This window comes from Arvicola amphibius, chromosome 2 (genome assembly GCF_903992535.2).
Source record: "Arvicola amphibius chromosome 2, mArvAmp1.2, whole genome shotgun sequence".
Lineage (NCBI taxonomy): Eukaryota > Metazoa > Chordata > Mammalia > Rodentia > Cricetidae > Arvicola > Arvicola amphibius.
The window spans coordinates 133,505,043-133,520,941 of record NC_052048.2 but is presented as its reverse complement, the minus strand read 5'-3'; the positions used below and the strand labels follow the sequence as shown (position 1 = coordinate 133,520,941).

The 15,899-nt window shown below is 38.1% G+C and overlaps 1 protein-coding gene across 9 annotated transcripts in view; it reads left to right on the top strand.

Moving 5' to 3' along the window:
- The window catches only part of Ncoa1 (nuclear receptor coactivator 1), a 236,686-nt gene that overhangs the window by 153,131 nt on the left and 67,656 nt on the right, over window positions 1-15,899 (top strand). For all 9 annotated transcript variants that reach the window (XM_038318461.2, XM_038318466.1, XM_038318465.1 and 6 more), the window contains 2 exons: window positions 7,662-7,841; window positions 10,766-10,861. In XM_038318461.2, coding sequence (XP_038174389.1) covers window positions 7,662-7,841; window positions 10,766-10,861 — 276 coding nt within the window. The remainder of the gene's footprint in view (window positions 1-7,661; window positions 7,842-10,765; window positions 10,862-15,899) is intronic.

Below are 15,899 nucleotides of genomic sequence, written 5' to 3'. Positions count from 1 at the left end.
GCTGATCCTCAAGGGACATGATTAGACTCACAGCTGCCCTTTGTTCGCTCCTTGAGTTTTGAGACTCCTGCTAGAAAGATTTTCAGGACTCAAGTTCCAATTACTCCTATCGATTGAATTCCTAGTCTCTAAAGTAGATATGTTTTGTCAGTGTACATTTATTTAGTAGAAAATGGAAAGCTTTACATATTTAATTTCCGGATTCAATTTAATTCAGATTTTTCCTGTTTCTCCCATAATTTCTTTTTTTTTTTTAATTTTTTTTCTCATTTTTTTATTAAAAATTTCCATCTCCTCCCCTCCTCCTCCCCCTTCCCTTCCCTCCCTTCCACCCATACCCCCACTCCACCCCTCTCCAAGACAAAGAGCCATCAGGGTTCCCTTCACTATGTTAAGTCCAAGGTCCTCCCAGCTCCTGCTAAGTCCAGGAAGGTGAGCAACCAAACTGACAAGGCTCACAGTGAGCCCGTCCATGCTGTAGAGTTCATGCTCATTGCCGTTGTCCTTAGTTTCTCAGTCCTCCTCCACCGTCAGCCACATTCAGAGAGTCCGGTTTGGTCCCCTGTTCCATCAGTCCCATTCCGACTGGACTTGGTGGTCTCCCGTTAGATCTGTCCCACCGTCTCAATGGGTAAATGCACTCCTCACGGTCCTGACTTCCTTGCTCATAATTTCTTTATTCAACTACCTCTGAAATAAGATTAACATCACACAGATAAATTGATCAAACATGAGTTTTTCTTAGAGACACGGTGTGATAGCAGTTAGGAGGGTCCTCACTACCATTTAGTACCATTTACTGAGGCAGGAGCTCAGGGAAGAGAAACTAAGATCCTTTCGTGTCACTGCAGGTGACACCTGAGTTTCTTCCTCTGGTTCTGCCCTCTAGTTTTTTTTTTTTTTTTTTTTTGGTAGTTCTATACATATTTTTTTTATTTGTTTAATTTCTGAGACCAGGGTTCACTATATAGCCCAGGCTGGCTTTGAACTATATATAGAACCCAGGACAAAATCAAATTTGCAGCACTTCTGCTGAGTGCTAAGATTACAAGCATTCATCAACATATCTAGCTCACCATATATATTTATGTTCAGCTCGTCAGTTTTTTAGGGGAAGTCTAAAAATTTTGATGACATTGTATTGAATCAATAGTACATTTAGAAAGAATAGGTATTTTAACAATATAAAGTTTTACGTGAACTAAAGTAAATTCTCTCAGTCTATTTTTATTTTCTCTAAATCTGGAATTTCTCTAAAGCATGGTGTCCTGAAGGTTCATTTCTGCCATCACAAACAGCAGCGTTTTCTTCAATTTTAAAGCTAAAAATACATTCCATTGTATGTATGTACCTAGATTTCTTTAATGTTCACCTGTTAAAAAACACTGAGGTTGCTCCATGTCTGTTGTAAACAACATTGCATGAGAATAGGAGAGCAACCATCTTTTCAAGATCCTACCCTATACATCTTTCCATTTTGAGCTTGTCTGAGGTTTCATTTCACAAACAAGCAGCATATGAAATACTTTGCAAGAAACAGCATAGTTTATATTGAAGAATGAAAACCTTATTCATATATTAAAAATATTAAGGGCAACAACAGCTAGCATGTTAGAAGTGCAGAAATGTGGCTGCCATAGGACCCTTGATCTTGCAAAAGGCCAGGAAAATAAGGAAGGCAGAAGTCTCAGAGTGCATATTACAAGAAACAACATGTTTCTATGAACTGAGCCTGGGGCAAAGTAGGGAGACAGATTCTTGCTAGGATCTTGGCCAAGTGTCCCATTTTACTTCATGAATATATCTATTTGTGCAGTATTGTGTTTCATCCTCAAAACCAGTTCAGTCATTCTGCAGATCTTGGATGCGGATTTAATTGAGCTAATTCATCTTATTGCCTGAAAAAAAATCATATTCCCACCAGGTAGTAGTGGCACATGCTTTTAATCCCAGGAGAGGCAGAGGCAGGTGGAGTTCTAGAAAGGCTCCAAAGCTACAGAGAAACCCTGTCTCCAAAAAAAGAAAGGAAGGAAGGAAGGAAGGAAGGAAGGAAGGAAGGAAGGAAGGAAGGAAGGAAGGAAGGAAGGAAAAGAAAATTTATATTCCCATCTGTATTAACAAAATATCTGTTGAGTTTAGCAGATTGCCTGGTTGGGAGGAGAGCTGAGGTCATAGAAAACACTGAGCTTTCTTCTGCCCCCTGAAGAAGGGGTTCATTGTTCAAAAGCCACAACATTACTCATCCCAATGTGGTTACTGTAGATATGTTACTATTCAGTTTGCCCCCATCACTGCCAGGAGGTAAATAAGACTGGAGTGTCATCTAATGTCTGATATCATGGTGATTCTGCTCCAACCACCTGTAGGTCCTTGACTAGCCTTTTCCAACTAGCTTCCAACACAACTGGGAGATGTGGCATATCTCTGCGGCGGCATCATTTCCTCATTCCCCCAAAGAAGGAAAGAACAGAAACCTAGGAATGATACAGCCTAACTGTACTGCAAGTACAAGAGAGCACACCCACAAACAGGGCATGCTCAGGAGTCACAGAGTTTATCATCTAGTTCTGCAGTGGCACTTGGTCACCTGTCAGACACCACTGAGAAGAATAAAGCCCAACTGTACTAACTTAGAAAAGATGCTTTTCTAAGAAGCATTGAAGAGAAAATATATTGTTGTTGCATCTATACTTAAAATCTCCATTATCAAAACTATCAAATTATTAGAAAATCAGAAAGCAAAATAAGGTCGAATCATTATGTATGTATACCAGCCTCCAAAAAAAGGTTTCAGAATATAAAGAAAGTTGAAGAATTAAGATCATTATTTACAAATCTGCATATATACATATATATATTTACCTTATATATACATAGTTCACTGCCTTGAATCGAAGATTATATTTTTGTTTTCACTTACATCAAGAAATTTCTAAGGCTAGCATAAAAAGTGTTTTAAAATTGCTTTTCAGTTCATTTGTGTAGAAGACTTCGGTGTCTAAAGTCCCTACTTTCATGCATAATAACTTTACTTATAAAGGGGTAAAATTACATTAGAACACTGAAAAGTGAATATAGTAAGAGGTTCTGTCCATGAAGATGGACAGAGCTGGAGAGCTGGCTCATTTGGAGAAGTGCTTGCCACACAATTCTGAGCTCATCCTCCAGAGCCCATGTAAGGGCATGGGCATGGTGGAGCATGTCTGTTAAACCAAGGCTGGAAAGTCAGAAAGATTCCTGGGACTTGCTGGTTAGCCAGTCTACCACATGGGGGAGGTCTAGGTTTAATAAGAGACTTTGTCAAAAGAAAAAGACAAGATAGGGCACTGTTGAGGCATATACCCATTGTGAACCTCTTGTTTCCACATGCACACACATGCATATACGCACACAGACGTGTGCATACACCACACACACACACACACACATATACAGAAGCCTATATTGTGAAGATTTAATTGTAAAATTTTAATAAGCTGTGACTCAAAGTTTGAAAAAAAATGTAAATAAATTCTCACAGTCCATGGCATTTACAGCTCTAGTGATGCAGACACTATAGAAGTTAAGATCACTGGCCAGGTGGTGGTGGCGCACACCTTTAATCCCAGCACTCAGGAGGCAGAGGCAGGTGTATCTATGTGAGTTTAAGGCCAGCCTGGTCTACAAGAGCTAGTTCCAGAACAGGCTCCAAAGCTACACAGAGAAACCCTGTCTCGGAGGGGGAAAAATTAAGATCATTAAGATCGCTGACATTTTGGTATAAAACAGACATGGGTAATGTGTTCTTCCTCTACCACCTGCTAGCAGTGTAACCTTGAAACACATTTAATTCTTCCTTAGGCCTCATCTTTTATGGGAAGTTTGGAGGGCATTCAAATGATACTTAACCTATCTCCTAGTTGAATTTCCTTTAAGTTCAGTTACTATTACTATTGTTGACTTTATCTAAATGTTTTTGGATTTTTAATTTCATGAGAGATGGATCTATAATTTTGTATCCTTCTCAATTACTTGATATTTTACATGTCTTAGAAATTAATGCCACTGAAGAACATTCTTCTCCTTTCATAACTTGCTCCTTTATCTGATCCCACAAAACTGAGGCAGATGTTTTTACAGAAGTTGTCAGTAAGAAAGTTCAGTTTTCCTTAGTTCTTTTTAGAATTGAGCTTTAAAAATAAGAATATTTAAAATAAAATAAGATTGAACTGAATAACTACTTCTTTATTAAAAAGAATTCTGGGCTGAGCATGCAGCTCAATGATAGAGCACTTGCCTCAAATACACCTGGCAAGCAGTTAGGCCCTGAGTTTAAGTCCCAATACTGAAACAAGAAAAAGCCTTTTTATTGTTTGTTTTTGCAGTATCTTGATTGGATTTTTGTTGCCATTTTTTAAACACTAGTAGTTGCATTTATTCTTTAGAGAGGAATTGTGGTGAGTAAAGAAAGAACAGCTAGTAAAGATTAGACAGCCCCCCGCACACTCAAATAAAACCCTGGCTCTCATCAGCACATCATCTCTAGTCTAGATCTAGCCTTCCCATGTCCAGTGGAGAACACAGAGCCTGTGTTTGTCTTTCCATGAAAGTAAGTTAAGACTTAGCATTTAAAAGATTTGGGTTTTAAAAAAAAAAGCTCTCTTGTAATAATTTAGATAATCCAAAAGAAATATAATTAATATTATGATATATAGAGGATCTAGAAGTACCATCTGAAATATCTACCTGTATGTATTGGAAGAGTCAGTATCTGACTATTATTTATTTAAGAAGTATGCTAGTTAAAATGTAATTTATTGACAGAATTAATTTAGTGGCTATAATTATTAGTTTTCAATATTTTCTACTAGCCAAAAGTTTTTCTTACAGTTTTTCTGCTCCCTTTTCCTCTATTATCCCTGAATCAAGGGAGAAGGGGATTTGATACAGATGTCCCATTAGGACTGAGCACTCCATGGTCCCTTATTTTCTATACATTGACCATTTGTGGGTAACCGTCTACCACAAAAAGAGTTTTCTCTGATGGGGATTGAGAGATGCACTAATCTGTGGGTGTAATAATGTCTTTAGGTGTCAACTTAATATATGTCCATGTAGCAGACTAACAGTAGGTTATCTTCTAGGGCCTGTGACCTACCTACCATAGATTCTTGGCCCCATTAACAGTGCCAGGAATTAGTTCAGTCATATTGAATGGGCCTTAAATCCAATCAGAAAGTGCTTGGTTCGTCTCATAATATTTTTGCCACTATAACACCAGGGGACATATCTTGACAGGCTGGTTGATAATGTTTCTACAGTGTTCATAGCTGAGAAAGACTGATGATTACTTTCCTTCCCTGGTAGTATGCATAGCACCATCCAGGATTATGTAAACTAGCCAGTAGTGGGGAAGCGTCCAGGTTGGTCCCAACTTAGTTAAAAACCAGAGGATTACTACAGCAAAGCAGGGACGCATAGTTGCACATGTGAACTCACAATGACTGTGACTGCATACGCAAGACCCGCATAAGCCCACACCAGATAAATTCCCAGTCTAGAGAGAGGAGGTAGTCGTAAAGTCTCATGGCTGACTAAGGAGCTGGTGGAAATTGGTGGTTGCTGGGGAAAAGAGAGTCAGATTTCTTCAGACATGTAGTCCCTGAGACATGTGCTGAAGATAGTCATATGCCCATGCACATACTGGCAACACTAAGTGGACTTAGTGAAGTTTTATAAAACAAAGAAGAAAGGGGGCTGGAGAGATGGTTCAGTGGTTAAAAGCACCGTTTGCTCTTCTGGAGAACCTGAGTTGAATTCCCAGCACCCACACAGCAGCTCGCAACTGTCTGTAACTCCAGTTCTAGTGGATCTGTCACCCTCTTCAGACTTCTATGTGCACTGCACGCAAGTGGTGCACAGGCATACATATAAGCAAAACACCCATATACATAAAATAATAAAACTATAAACATATATGTAAAATGTCTATGTTTGTATATAAACAAAAGCATGAAATTGGAAGGGAACAGTAGTGAGTAATAGAGAGAATGGAGTGGGTTTAATCAGAACACATTATATGCATGGATGAAATTCTCAAACAATAAAAAAGTTTTTTCTTAAACTTTAGACTAACAGGTTACAAATTAAACTTTAAGGAAGTCCCTTCATCCCACAGCTACCTGTTCTCGTCGTGGCTTTTTATGCCATCTTGATTGTAGCCCCTTCTCTGCCTGTTTTTTTTTTTTCTCTCCTGTTTCTCATTATCTTAACCAAATTAAGCATATATTTAGCTGAATTTCTTCTGCAACATTTAGCAAGTAGATTTTCTTTTCAAGTACATTCAGCAAGCTGAGATCATCCCAGACAGTGACTGGATAATACCATGCAAAACAAGTGGCAAACAAATTCTTAAAGAAAAATTATTTTTTAGTCGTAGGGTCTTACTGACTTTAGTTGGAGAAGAAATCCCTAAAAATGAATAAGTAGGTTAATTTTTACATTAATTTTACTCTGTCTAATTTAGCTTATATGTGTTTCAAAAGTAAGAAAAAGGCCCTCACCATAAATCCACAAATTAGACATATGTATGAACTGTCATCTGTATTTTATTATTTCCTACATTGTTCCCTCAGTGTTAATAGAAACCTTATTTCATCTTTGAAAAAGAGTGGTAACTCGGGCCTGAAATGATGGTCTGTAAAATCTCTAGTTTGATAATGGAATTATAGTCTCTAGGGATTTGGGGTGATTTACTGTAGACTGTATAGTATAATCTTTAGAAATTATACAGTGGATCCTTAATTTTAAAGATGAAGCACTGGAAATCAAATATTAAAAGACCCAAACCTAATGACTTGTGAAAATCAGAACTTAGTGCAAGAGAGTAAGTTTCCATACTTTCTCTTGTCCTTACAGAGTGAAGGGATGGGTAAGGTGAAAGTGGGTCAACAGTGGGAGGGTAGATTTAAAACCCCTCTGGCCACCTGGGAACTCCACAGCTGATAGGACATTGTGGGTAGGAGACTCTGACTCATACAATAGTGCTTTGTACTTGAAATATACGGGCATCTTTCCTAAAACTAAATTTGATTTTCTTATTTCTAAAGGAGATAATGTTTGTTTGTTAGCAATCTTTTGGTACTGCTGATTATCTACCATATTCAAAGTATTGTAACATATAAACTATGCTAGTTAAATTAACCAAGTACAGGAAGATGGCTGTCAGAAATCAGTATGGCTCTTGTCTAAGTCACAGAGTCCTTGAACAAACTTTTAGTCTTCTGCCCCGTGCACAAAGAGCTTGCCATTAGGATTGGCCTTTGATGAGTTCTGCTTAATACTGTAGCTGTGGCCTTAAATTTTCTCACTTGAAATGCAAAGCAAATAAAAAGAGCTAACTGCCACACTAGTAATTTTTAATTTTGTCTTTGTCTCTAAATACTGTTAGTGAAGTGGTGTATCTGCTGTGTGAGCTCTTATATATTTTCTTGGAAATGTTACAATTACTAACTGGTACTTGTGCCTTATTGACTCAGTATATTAGATCTGAGGATGTATGTCAGTCTTTTAATATGAATATCTAATTAGCCAAATGCTTTGAAGTATGTTTTTTTTATATCTTCAGAATTTATGCTGTTCTCACTTTATTCACAAACATATAATCAATTTTGCCTCCCTAGTAAATGGAGTTCCTTGGCCTCAAGAGGCAACACGCCGAAATAGCCATACATTTAACTGCAGGATGCTAATTCACCCTCCAGATGAGCCAGGTACTGAGAACCAAGAAGCTTGCCAGCGCTATGAAGTAATGCAATGTTTCACAGTGTCACAGCCAAAATCAATCCAAGAAGATGGTGAAGGTAAAGCGTCATTTTAAAGTGATTGTTTTATCTTTGGCTTGAAGGAACGGGGGAAATTGATTACACACTACCTTCTTGAGATAATGTTTCTGCTTACTCTATTATATGTCATAACCACAGTCCAATTTTCTACATTTTTTTTGAGACAGGGTCTCACTTTGTAGCTCTGGCTGACCTGGAACTTGCTGTATAGTCAGGGTAACCTCAAACTCACACAGAGATCCATTTACTTCTTCCTCCCAAGTATTGTTATAAAGGTATGTGCCACCAGGCCCAGCCCATTTGGCTTTTTTCACTGTTTGCCCTCATGGCCTTCAACTCCTTATGTAGCCTAGGCTAGGCTTGAACTTAGCACTTATGAGTGCCAGAACTGCAGGAGCATAATTCCATGCCAGAATGTTTTTCCTAATACTATAAACTACACTACAAATATGTCAAATCGCTCCCTTAATAATACCCCTAAAGTTTCAGCTTTATGTCCGCATTCTCACTTAGATGTCAAATAATTCAAACTAATTTGCTGCCTTGAAATAAAATAGGTAACTCCCTGCCCTCAGTTGGAAATGTACCAGATACAGCAGGCTGTTAAATAACCCTGGTGTTTATGAAGTTTCACCTTTAGAATGTAGGAGACATTGGAGGATGACGTTGCAATTTTCAGACTATGCAAAAATCTTATAGAAAGTTTATGAAAAAAATGGAAGCTTTGGTTGAGTTGAGGCTTTAATATGAACATGATGTTAGCATGGATTTCAGTATGTAATGGTGGATGGGTGTGTCATCCATGTAAACATAGATTCAGTTTAGTTTAGGAACATCACAGATGGGGACCTGGAGTAAGGACCAGGGGAGAGAGGAGATAACTCTGTGAGAGGCAGTTCAGCAAATCTGAGCATGGGGCGGAGGTAATGACCAGCAGGAACTTTGCACATATTGCCATTTTATATTATTAGTGTGCAGTAGTATATGTAGCACCTTTAAAAAAATGTGGCATGGGACTCAAAAATGTATATCCTACAAATATAAAGTTCTCTGTTGCCAATCATGATGACATAAACCTGTAATTACTACCATTGGAAATGTAGAGTCATGGGGATTGCAAGTTTTGAGGACTACCTGGTTTACATAGTAATTTCATGGCCAGTCTGAGCTACATAGTAAGATACTTCATGGAGAGTAGGGATGTTTGTTTGTTTGTTTGTTTGTTTGTTTGTTTGTGAGTCCCACCAAGTGAATTCAGATTACTCATGTTGAAATGTAGACCCATACATAGGTTTAAATAGATCACACTCTTTACTGATTCTACTAAATAAGTCTTGCATTACTTATGTCTCTAAAGTTAAATCACATGTCCACCCCAGACTGGGATATATAGTCCCTAACCCTTCTTCCCCTCCAAGAAAATTCTTTGTCAAGAGAAAGGTACTACCACTTCAGACATAAGTCTTGGTTTTGTTATATGATCATTATCTTTATAGTGGTTATGAGAATAATCAGCAGCATGAAATACTGATGCATGTAAGATACTGAAAATAAAACTGTAGTTTAAAAAAAAAAAACATTGTTAAGGGGCTGGAGAGATGTCTCAGGGGTTAAGAGCACTGGCTGTTCTTTCAGAGGACCCGGGTTTAATTCCCAGCACCCACATGACAGCTCACAACTGTCTGTAACTCCAGTTCTAGGAGATCTGACCTCATCATAGAGACATACACACAGATAAAACACCAATTCACATAAAAAATAATAATTAAAAAAACATTGTTAAGGGTGTCTTAGGGTTTCTATTGTGATGAAACACCATGACCAAAATAACTTGGGGAGAAAGGGGTTTACTTGGCTTCCATTTTCTCATTACTGCAGTCCATCATTTAAGGAAGTCAGAACAGAAACTCAAACAGGGCAGAAACCTGGAAGAAAGAGCTGATTCTGAAGGCATGGAGGAATGCTGCTTTACTTTCTTACCCAGGGTGACCTGCCCAGGGTGATCCCACCCACAATGACTGAACCCTCCCATAGCAGTCACTAATTAAGAAAATACCCTACAGACTTGCCTGTATGAGGCATTTTCTTAATTGAGGTTCCCTCCTCTTCAGCGACCCTAGCTTGTGTCAAGCTGACACAGAGCTTGCCAACACAGTGGGGCTAAAGAGATCGCTCCAAAGTTAAGGGCACTGGTTACTCTTTTAGAGGATCCAGGTTTGATTCCCAGCACCCATATGGCTACTCACAACTGTTAATAACTCTGGTTCCAGTGGATCTGGTGCTTTCTGGCTTCTGTAGGCACTGCATGGCCATGACACACAAATATACATGCAGGTAAAGTACTCATACACATTTTTTTAATTAAAAAATGATATTGGGGGCTAGTGGCAGAGCCTGTACTTGGCAAATCTAAGTCCCTTGAGCTTAGTTCATAGCAGTGAAAGTAACAAAAATAAAATTAACAATCGGTGCTGCTTAAGTCCAACCAGACTATTCCCCTGGCTGTTAGCATCTGTCTCTAAGTTTATGTGCAAGTATTCAGTGGCAGGAGCTTTTCCCTGATACACTTTCTGCTTAGAGCTACCAGTTTTGTGTTGCCAGGAATTTTGTTTCTACTATGTTATGATGTTAGCAGTGGTTCTCAACCTGGGAGTCTCAACCCCTTAGGCAAACCTCAGTCTCCAAAAATATTCACATCATGATTCATAACAGAATAAAATTACAGTTATGAAGTAGTAATGGAATAATTTTATGGTTGGGGTCACCACAGCATGAGGAACTGTACTAAAGGGTCCCAGAATTAAGAAGGGTAAGAATCACTGTTAGTGATTCTAATATTATAGTAAATCCTGAGACATGCAATTTTAAAATCAAAACTATTAAGTAATTAAGTAATTGTCTCTATACTTTATTCTTCAATTTTCTCTTCTTGTTTTGGGCAGATTTCCAGTCATGCTTGATTTGTATTGCTCGGCGATTACCTCGGCCTCCAGCTATTACAGGCGTAGAGTCTTTTATGACCAAGCAAGATACTACAGGTATTCAAAAAATTAAAAATTCTCCTTAGATATTAATAATGTAAACTTAGCACTGATGTTATCCAAATGTAATATTCATCCTCTGCTTTCCAGTCTTATATAGAAAGCATTTTAAATAGTCATCCTGATGTTGATATTTAGATGCTATAATTGTTGTCATGGGCATCATGTACTGTACTGTTCATGAATGGTACTGTAGAGACCATTCATATATCTGGACCATCTTTATAATCAAGGAAGAAATTGGAATTTGTAAATATATGTATCTATACATTTGCAAATGGATATAAATATGGTGAGTTCGTTATTCTGCTTAAAAGTATTTGGTGGGTAGAAGACCCGGATCTTAACCCACAAACCTATGAACACCTGATTTTTGATAAAGGAGCCAAAAGTACACAATGGAAGAAAGAGGGCATCTTCAACAAATGGTGCTGGCATAACTGGATGTCAACCTGTAGAAGAATGAAAGTAGATCCATATCTATCACCATGCACAAAACTCAAGTCCAAATGGATTAAAGACCTCAATATTAATCTGAACACACTGAGCCTGATAGAGGAGAAAGTGGGAAGTACCCTACGACATATGGGCACAGGAGACCGTTTCCTACGTATAACCCCAGCAGCACAGACATTAAGGGCAACATTGAATAAATGGGACCTCCTGAAGCTGAGCAGCTTCTGTAAAGCAAAGGACACTGTCACTAAGACACAAAGACAGCCTACTGACTGGGAAAAGGTCTTCACCAACCCCGCAACAGACAAAGGTCTGATCTCCAAAATATATAAGGAACTCAAGAGACTAGACTTTAAAATGCTAATGAACCCATTTAAAAAATGGGGCTCTGAACTGAAAAGTATTTGGTGGGGCCATCCAGAAGGTTCAGTGGGTAAAGGTATTCGCTGCAAGTCTTAATAACCTGAATTTGATACCTGAACCCACATGTAAAAAAGGGAAAACCAGCTCCTATCACAAACAAAGCATACACACACACACACACACACACACACGCACGCACACACACGCTGTCACCCAAATAAATATGGGTAAAATATGTAATGTATTTGATAAGTAAAAATCAATGATAAGAGGTAACCATACCAGTAGGTGTATTCCTATGCCCCAGCTCCTAGATGGGCTGAAGCAATTGCATCACTTGGACCCACACTTTAGGACAAGACTACACAGCATAGCAAGACCTTCTTTCAAACAAGCACAAAGTGAGTGCTATAGTTCCATATTGTAGTGTATTTTTGAGGATCGTTTTTGAAATTATTGTGGTAATTCCAAAAGGTCTTACTTGAGGGTTGAGCTAATATTGAGCCCATAGACCATTAAGTATGAATAGTGCCACATGTCCTAAGTGTTTGCACTGGAAGTGGTCAGTGTGGCAGTGCCTTCTTTACAATGAGCACTCCTGACTCTGGAAACAGATGGACCAGGTCTAACCTTAGTAGGACCCAGAGGTAGGCAGTAGGGCTGCATTGTGTCACAAGGGGGTGCCTGAAAATAATACTTTCTTCTTAAGAGCCCCTTAAGATTTGATTCCCATCTTGCATAAATTGCAGCTGTTGTTTGAAATTCCTTAAGGCTTTTTACTAGCTAATTCACCTTCATAGTGACATTCAGGTTTTCATGTTCCTGCATACTCGAAGGCACATCTCCCAGTCACCACCCTAATTGTAAAACAGAGGTATAGATGGTAGAGATATATTTTTGAGAAGAAATTTTTAAAAATGACTTCAACTGACTTCTTTCTTTGTCCATTTTAATGTACATGGCTTTTTTCCCATTCTGTTTTTGTTTATTTGTTTGTTTTCAAGACAGGGTTTCTCTGTGTAGCCCTGGCTGTCCTGGAACTCATTCTGTAGAGATCCACTTGTGCCTCTGCCTCCAAGTGCTGGGATTAAGGCAGTGCACCCCTGAGCCTATCTTCATTCTTTAAAGATTCTTTTATTTTTAACAACTTTTAGCTCTTAGAAATCTGGTATTCTTGTGTTATGTGTTGTATTCTTTATTTTTAAACAGAAAGTTACAAATGTTTTTTTCTAAAAAGAAAGTGGGAAGAAACTTAGCACAGATATGAAAAAACAGTAAGGAGAGGCTTGGGAGTGGAGAGAAGGCCCCTCCCACCCCTTCCCAGCCTGCCACAGACCATGTTCTCTAACTCTTTTCCAGTCTACCATGGATCATGTTCATTTCCATTTTCTTTCATGAGCCGCGCTGGAAAAATTCAATGAGCCCTTATTGAAAGCCAGAAATATTTTATATGGAAGAAAGGATGTTTCATTGACAATGAAAACTGGTCCTTTGTCAGTAACTGATTAATATAAAAAGAGGGTCAAATAAAGGCTTTATGAGACATAGAATGAAAACCTGTTGAGAAGGATGTTTGTCAGGCTGTGTAGTAAGTATCAGACATGAGAGACTTAGTGAACAAGCCAGTAGTATAGCTCAGTGGGGCAAAGGCACCTGGCACAGCATAGCAGCCCGAGTTCCATCTCCATATCCCAGATAAAGGTAGAAAGAGAGTACTGATACCACTAACTTGTCCCTTGATCTCCTTTCATGCCCCGTGGCACATGCACCTACACACACAAACACATATACACACATTGGTAGTAGGATATTTCGTGGACAGTACTTTTCTACTTATTCTCATTTCTCTAAGTAAACTACTACATGAAATCAGAAGAATTTAAATAGAAATTTCAGCTGCATCTGACTATTATAAATAAATAAAAATAATCATGACCGTTTAAAATAAGAAAATTAACTTCTGGACTTTCCAATAATTGTTCAACTAAAAAGGACTTCAAAAATAACAGATTCCAAAGTCTGGAGAGATGACTCAGCAGTTAAGAGCACTGGCTGCTCTTGTAGAGGACCCAGGTTTGATTCCCAGCACCCACATAGCAGCTCACAACTGTAACTCCAATTCCATGAGATTTGATGCCCTCTTATGGCCTCCAAGGACACCAGGCACACACATGATACTTAGACAAAAAAATGTAGACAAAAAAATCACATACACATAATTTTTGAAAATAAGCAACTTACTTGTTTTCTGAGTGAGAAATGGTAACTGATTGCTGAGAATGAAAATATTTATCCCTAATGAAGTATTCTCCTTTTATACTACATTATCTTCAACCACAGTACTGTCCTTCACTTCTTATACCAAGTTACCAGAGAAATAGACAATAAACTTAAAGCTAGTATTTTATTATATCATAAAGTAGAATTCACTGAATATAACGATGAGGTAAAGTAAATATTAAATACTTAATTTTAATGTTACTTTTTAACTATATGTGGAATGATTTATTTTTGAGACAGGGTTTCTCTGAATAATAGCCCAGACTGTCCTAGAATTCTCTCTGCAGATCAGGATGGCCTCAGACTCATAGAGATTTGCCTGCCTCTGACTCCTGAGTGCTAGGATTAAAGGTGTGCACAATTATGCCTGGCTTCCTGTCCCTTTTTCTTTAAGTCCTCCTTCTGGGTTGGTTGGTTAGTTGGTGGTTGGTTCAACTTCCCTTTGGTAAGCAGAGATACTCTAAACCAAACTCTTCATGTTTCTCTTCTAAGCATAATCATTTAGTTTCATTGCTGAAGACATACTTTCTCTTCCATAACTCCACAATTCCAGACACCCCCCCACATGCACGTATGCACACACCCCCATCCCTTAGTCATTGCCTAAGAAGAGCATTATTGTATATGAAGATGATGTAGCAGGTAAATTGCTGCTATGATAAACTTTTGTGTATGGCATAGTAAGAGACAAAAATTAAATTATTAAAAATTTGTTTATGCTTTCAATTTCAGTGTTCACTAGACTCTCTTAAGACTGTTTTAAGTAACAAAATTCTCTTATTTAATTTTGAACTGGTGTTCTTTCTATCTACATTTATTCCAGGAGTTGAGTGATGAGATCCTCAAGTAGAGTTGGGTACGTTAGATCTCAGACCATTACAAGTTAAAGGAAAGTTAATGAATATTTTATTAATAAGAAAACCAAATTGTGGGAGGAGAAGGGAGTGTGTATTTACTTAAATGGAAAAGCATATACGTTATGTAGGCTTAGCTTGATTATATCAAGAGGAGGAAATGCAATCAGGCATTCATAGGAGAAGAAACATGAATAGTGAAGAAACATGAAATACTCAGCCTTGTTAGTAACTACAGAAATTGAAATCTGGATATCAGTGAGATACCAGTTTTTCACTGAACTATTCCCAAAAAATACAGAAGCTGGTCAAGAGCAAGTGATAGAGAAGATGCTGAGTTAGCAGGGCCGATGGAGTAGGGAAGTGCTGGGGATTGAACTTGGGCTCTTGTGGGTGTGTATAATAAAAATGGTCCCAAAAATATAAGTTAGCCTCTTATTAACTGAAAAATAGCTTGCCAGAATTTTCTCAAAACCAATAGGAAATTTGGACAAATACAGCTATAGCAAATAACTGCTGAATTTTATAAAGCATTGTTCCAATAGTATGATGCCTTGTAAATCTTAAGGTTTTTATTTAGTTGGCTCCAGTCTTCATTGTAGACTTGCCTATAGGAATTAGCTAGAGATAAAAATGGGAAACCTGCTTCTTTCTCATATTCTCTTCACATAGTCATTGGGAAATAGCTTAAGCTAGAATAATATATTTAATTTTTCCTTCTGTTACCTAATAAGTAATGCAGTTAGATGTCAACACACAGAAAGCAGTAAAGAAGAGCAGTGTATAGGAAGTGTAATCAAAGAACAGGTCTGAGGATTTTGAACTGATATGTTTCAACAGCTCCAGATGATTTTGCTGATTTTGTATTTTGGGGAGTTGTTTATTTGTAGTTGTTTGTGACAGGGTCTCATGTAGCCCAGGCTGACTTTAACTAATTATATAGCTAATGATGACCTTGATCTTCTAATTTTGTGTGCCTCTACCTCCCAAATGCTGGGATTACAGACATGTACCACCATGGCCTGTTCAGCAGTACTAGGAATTGACCTCAGACCTTCATGCATTGTAGACAAGCACTGGAC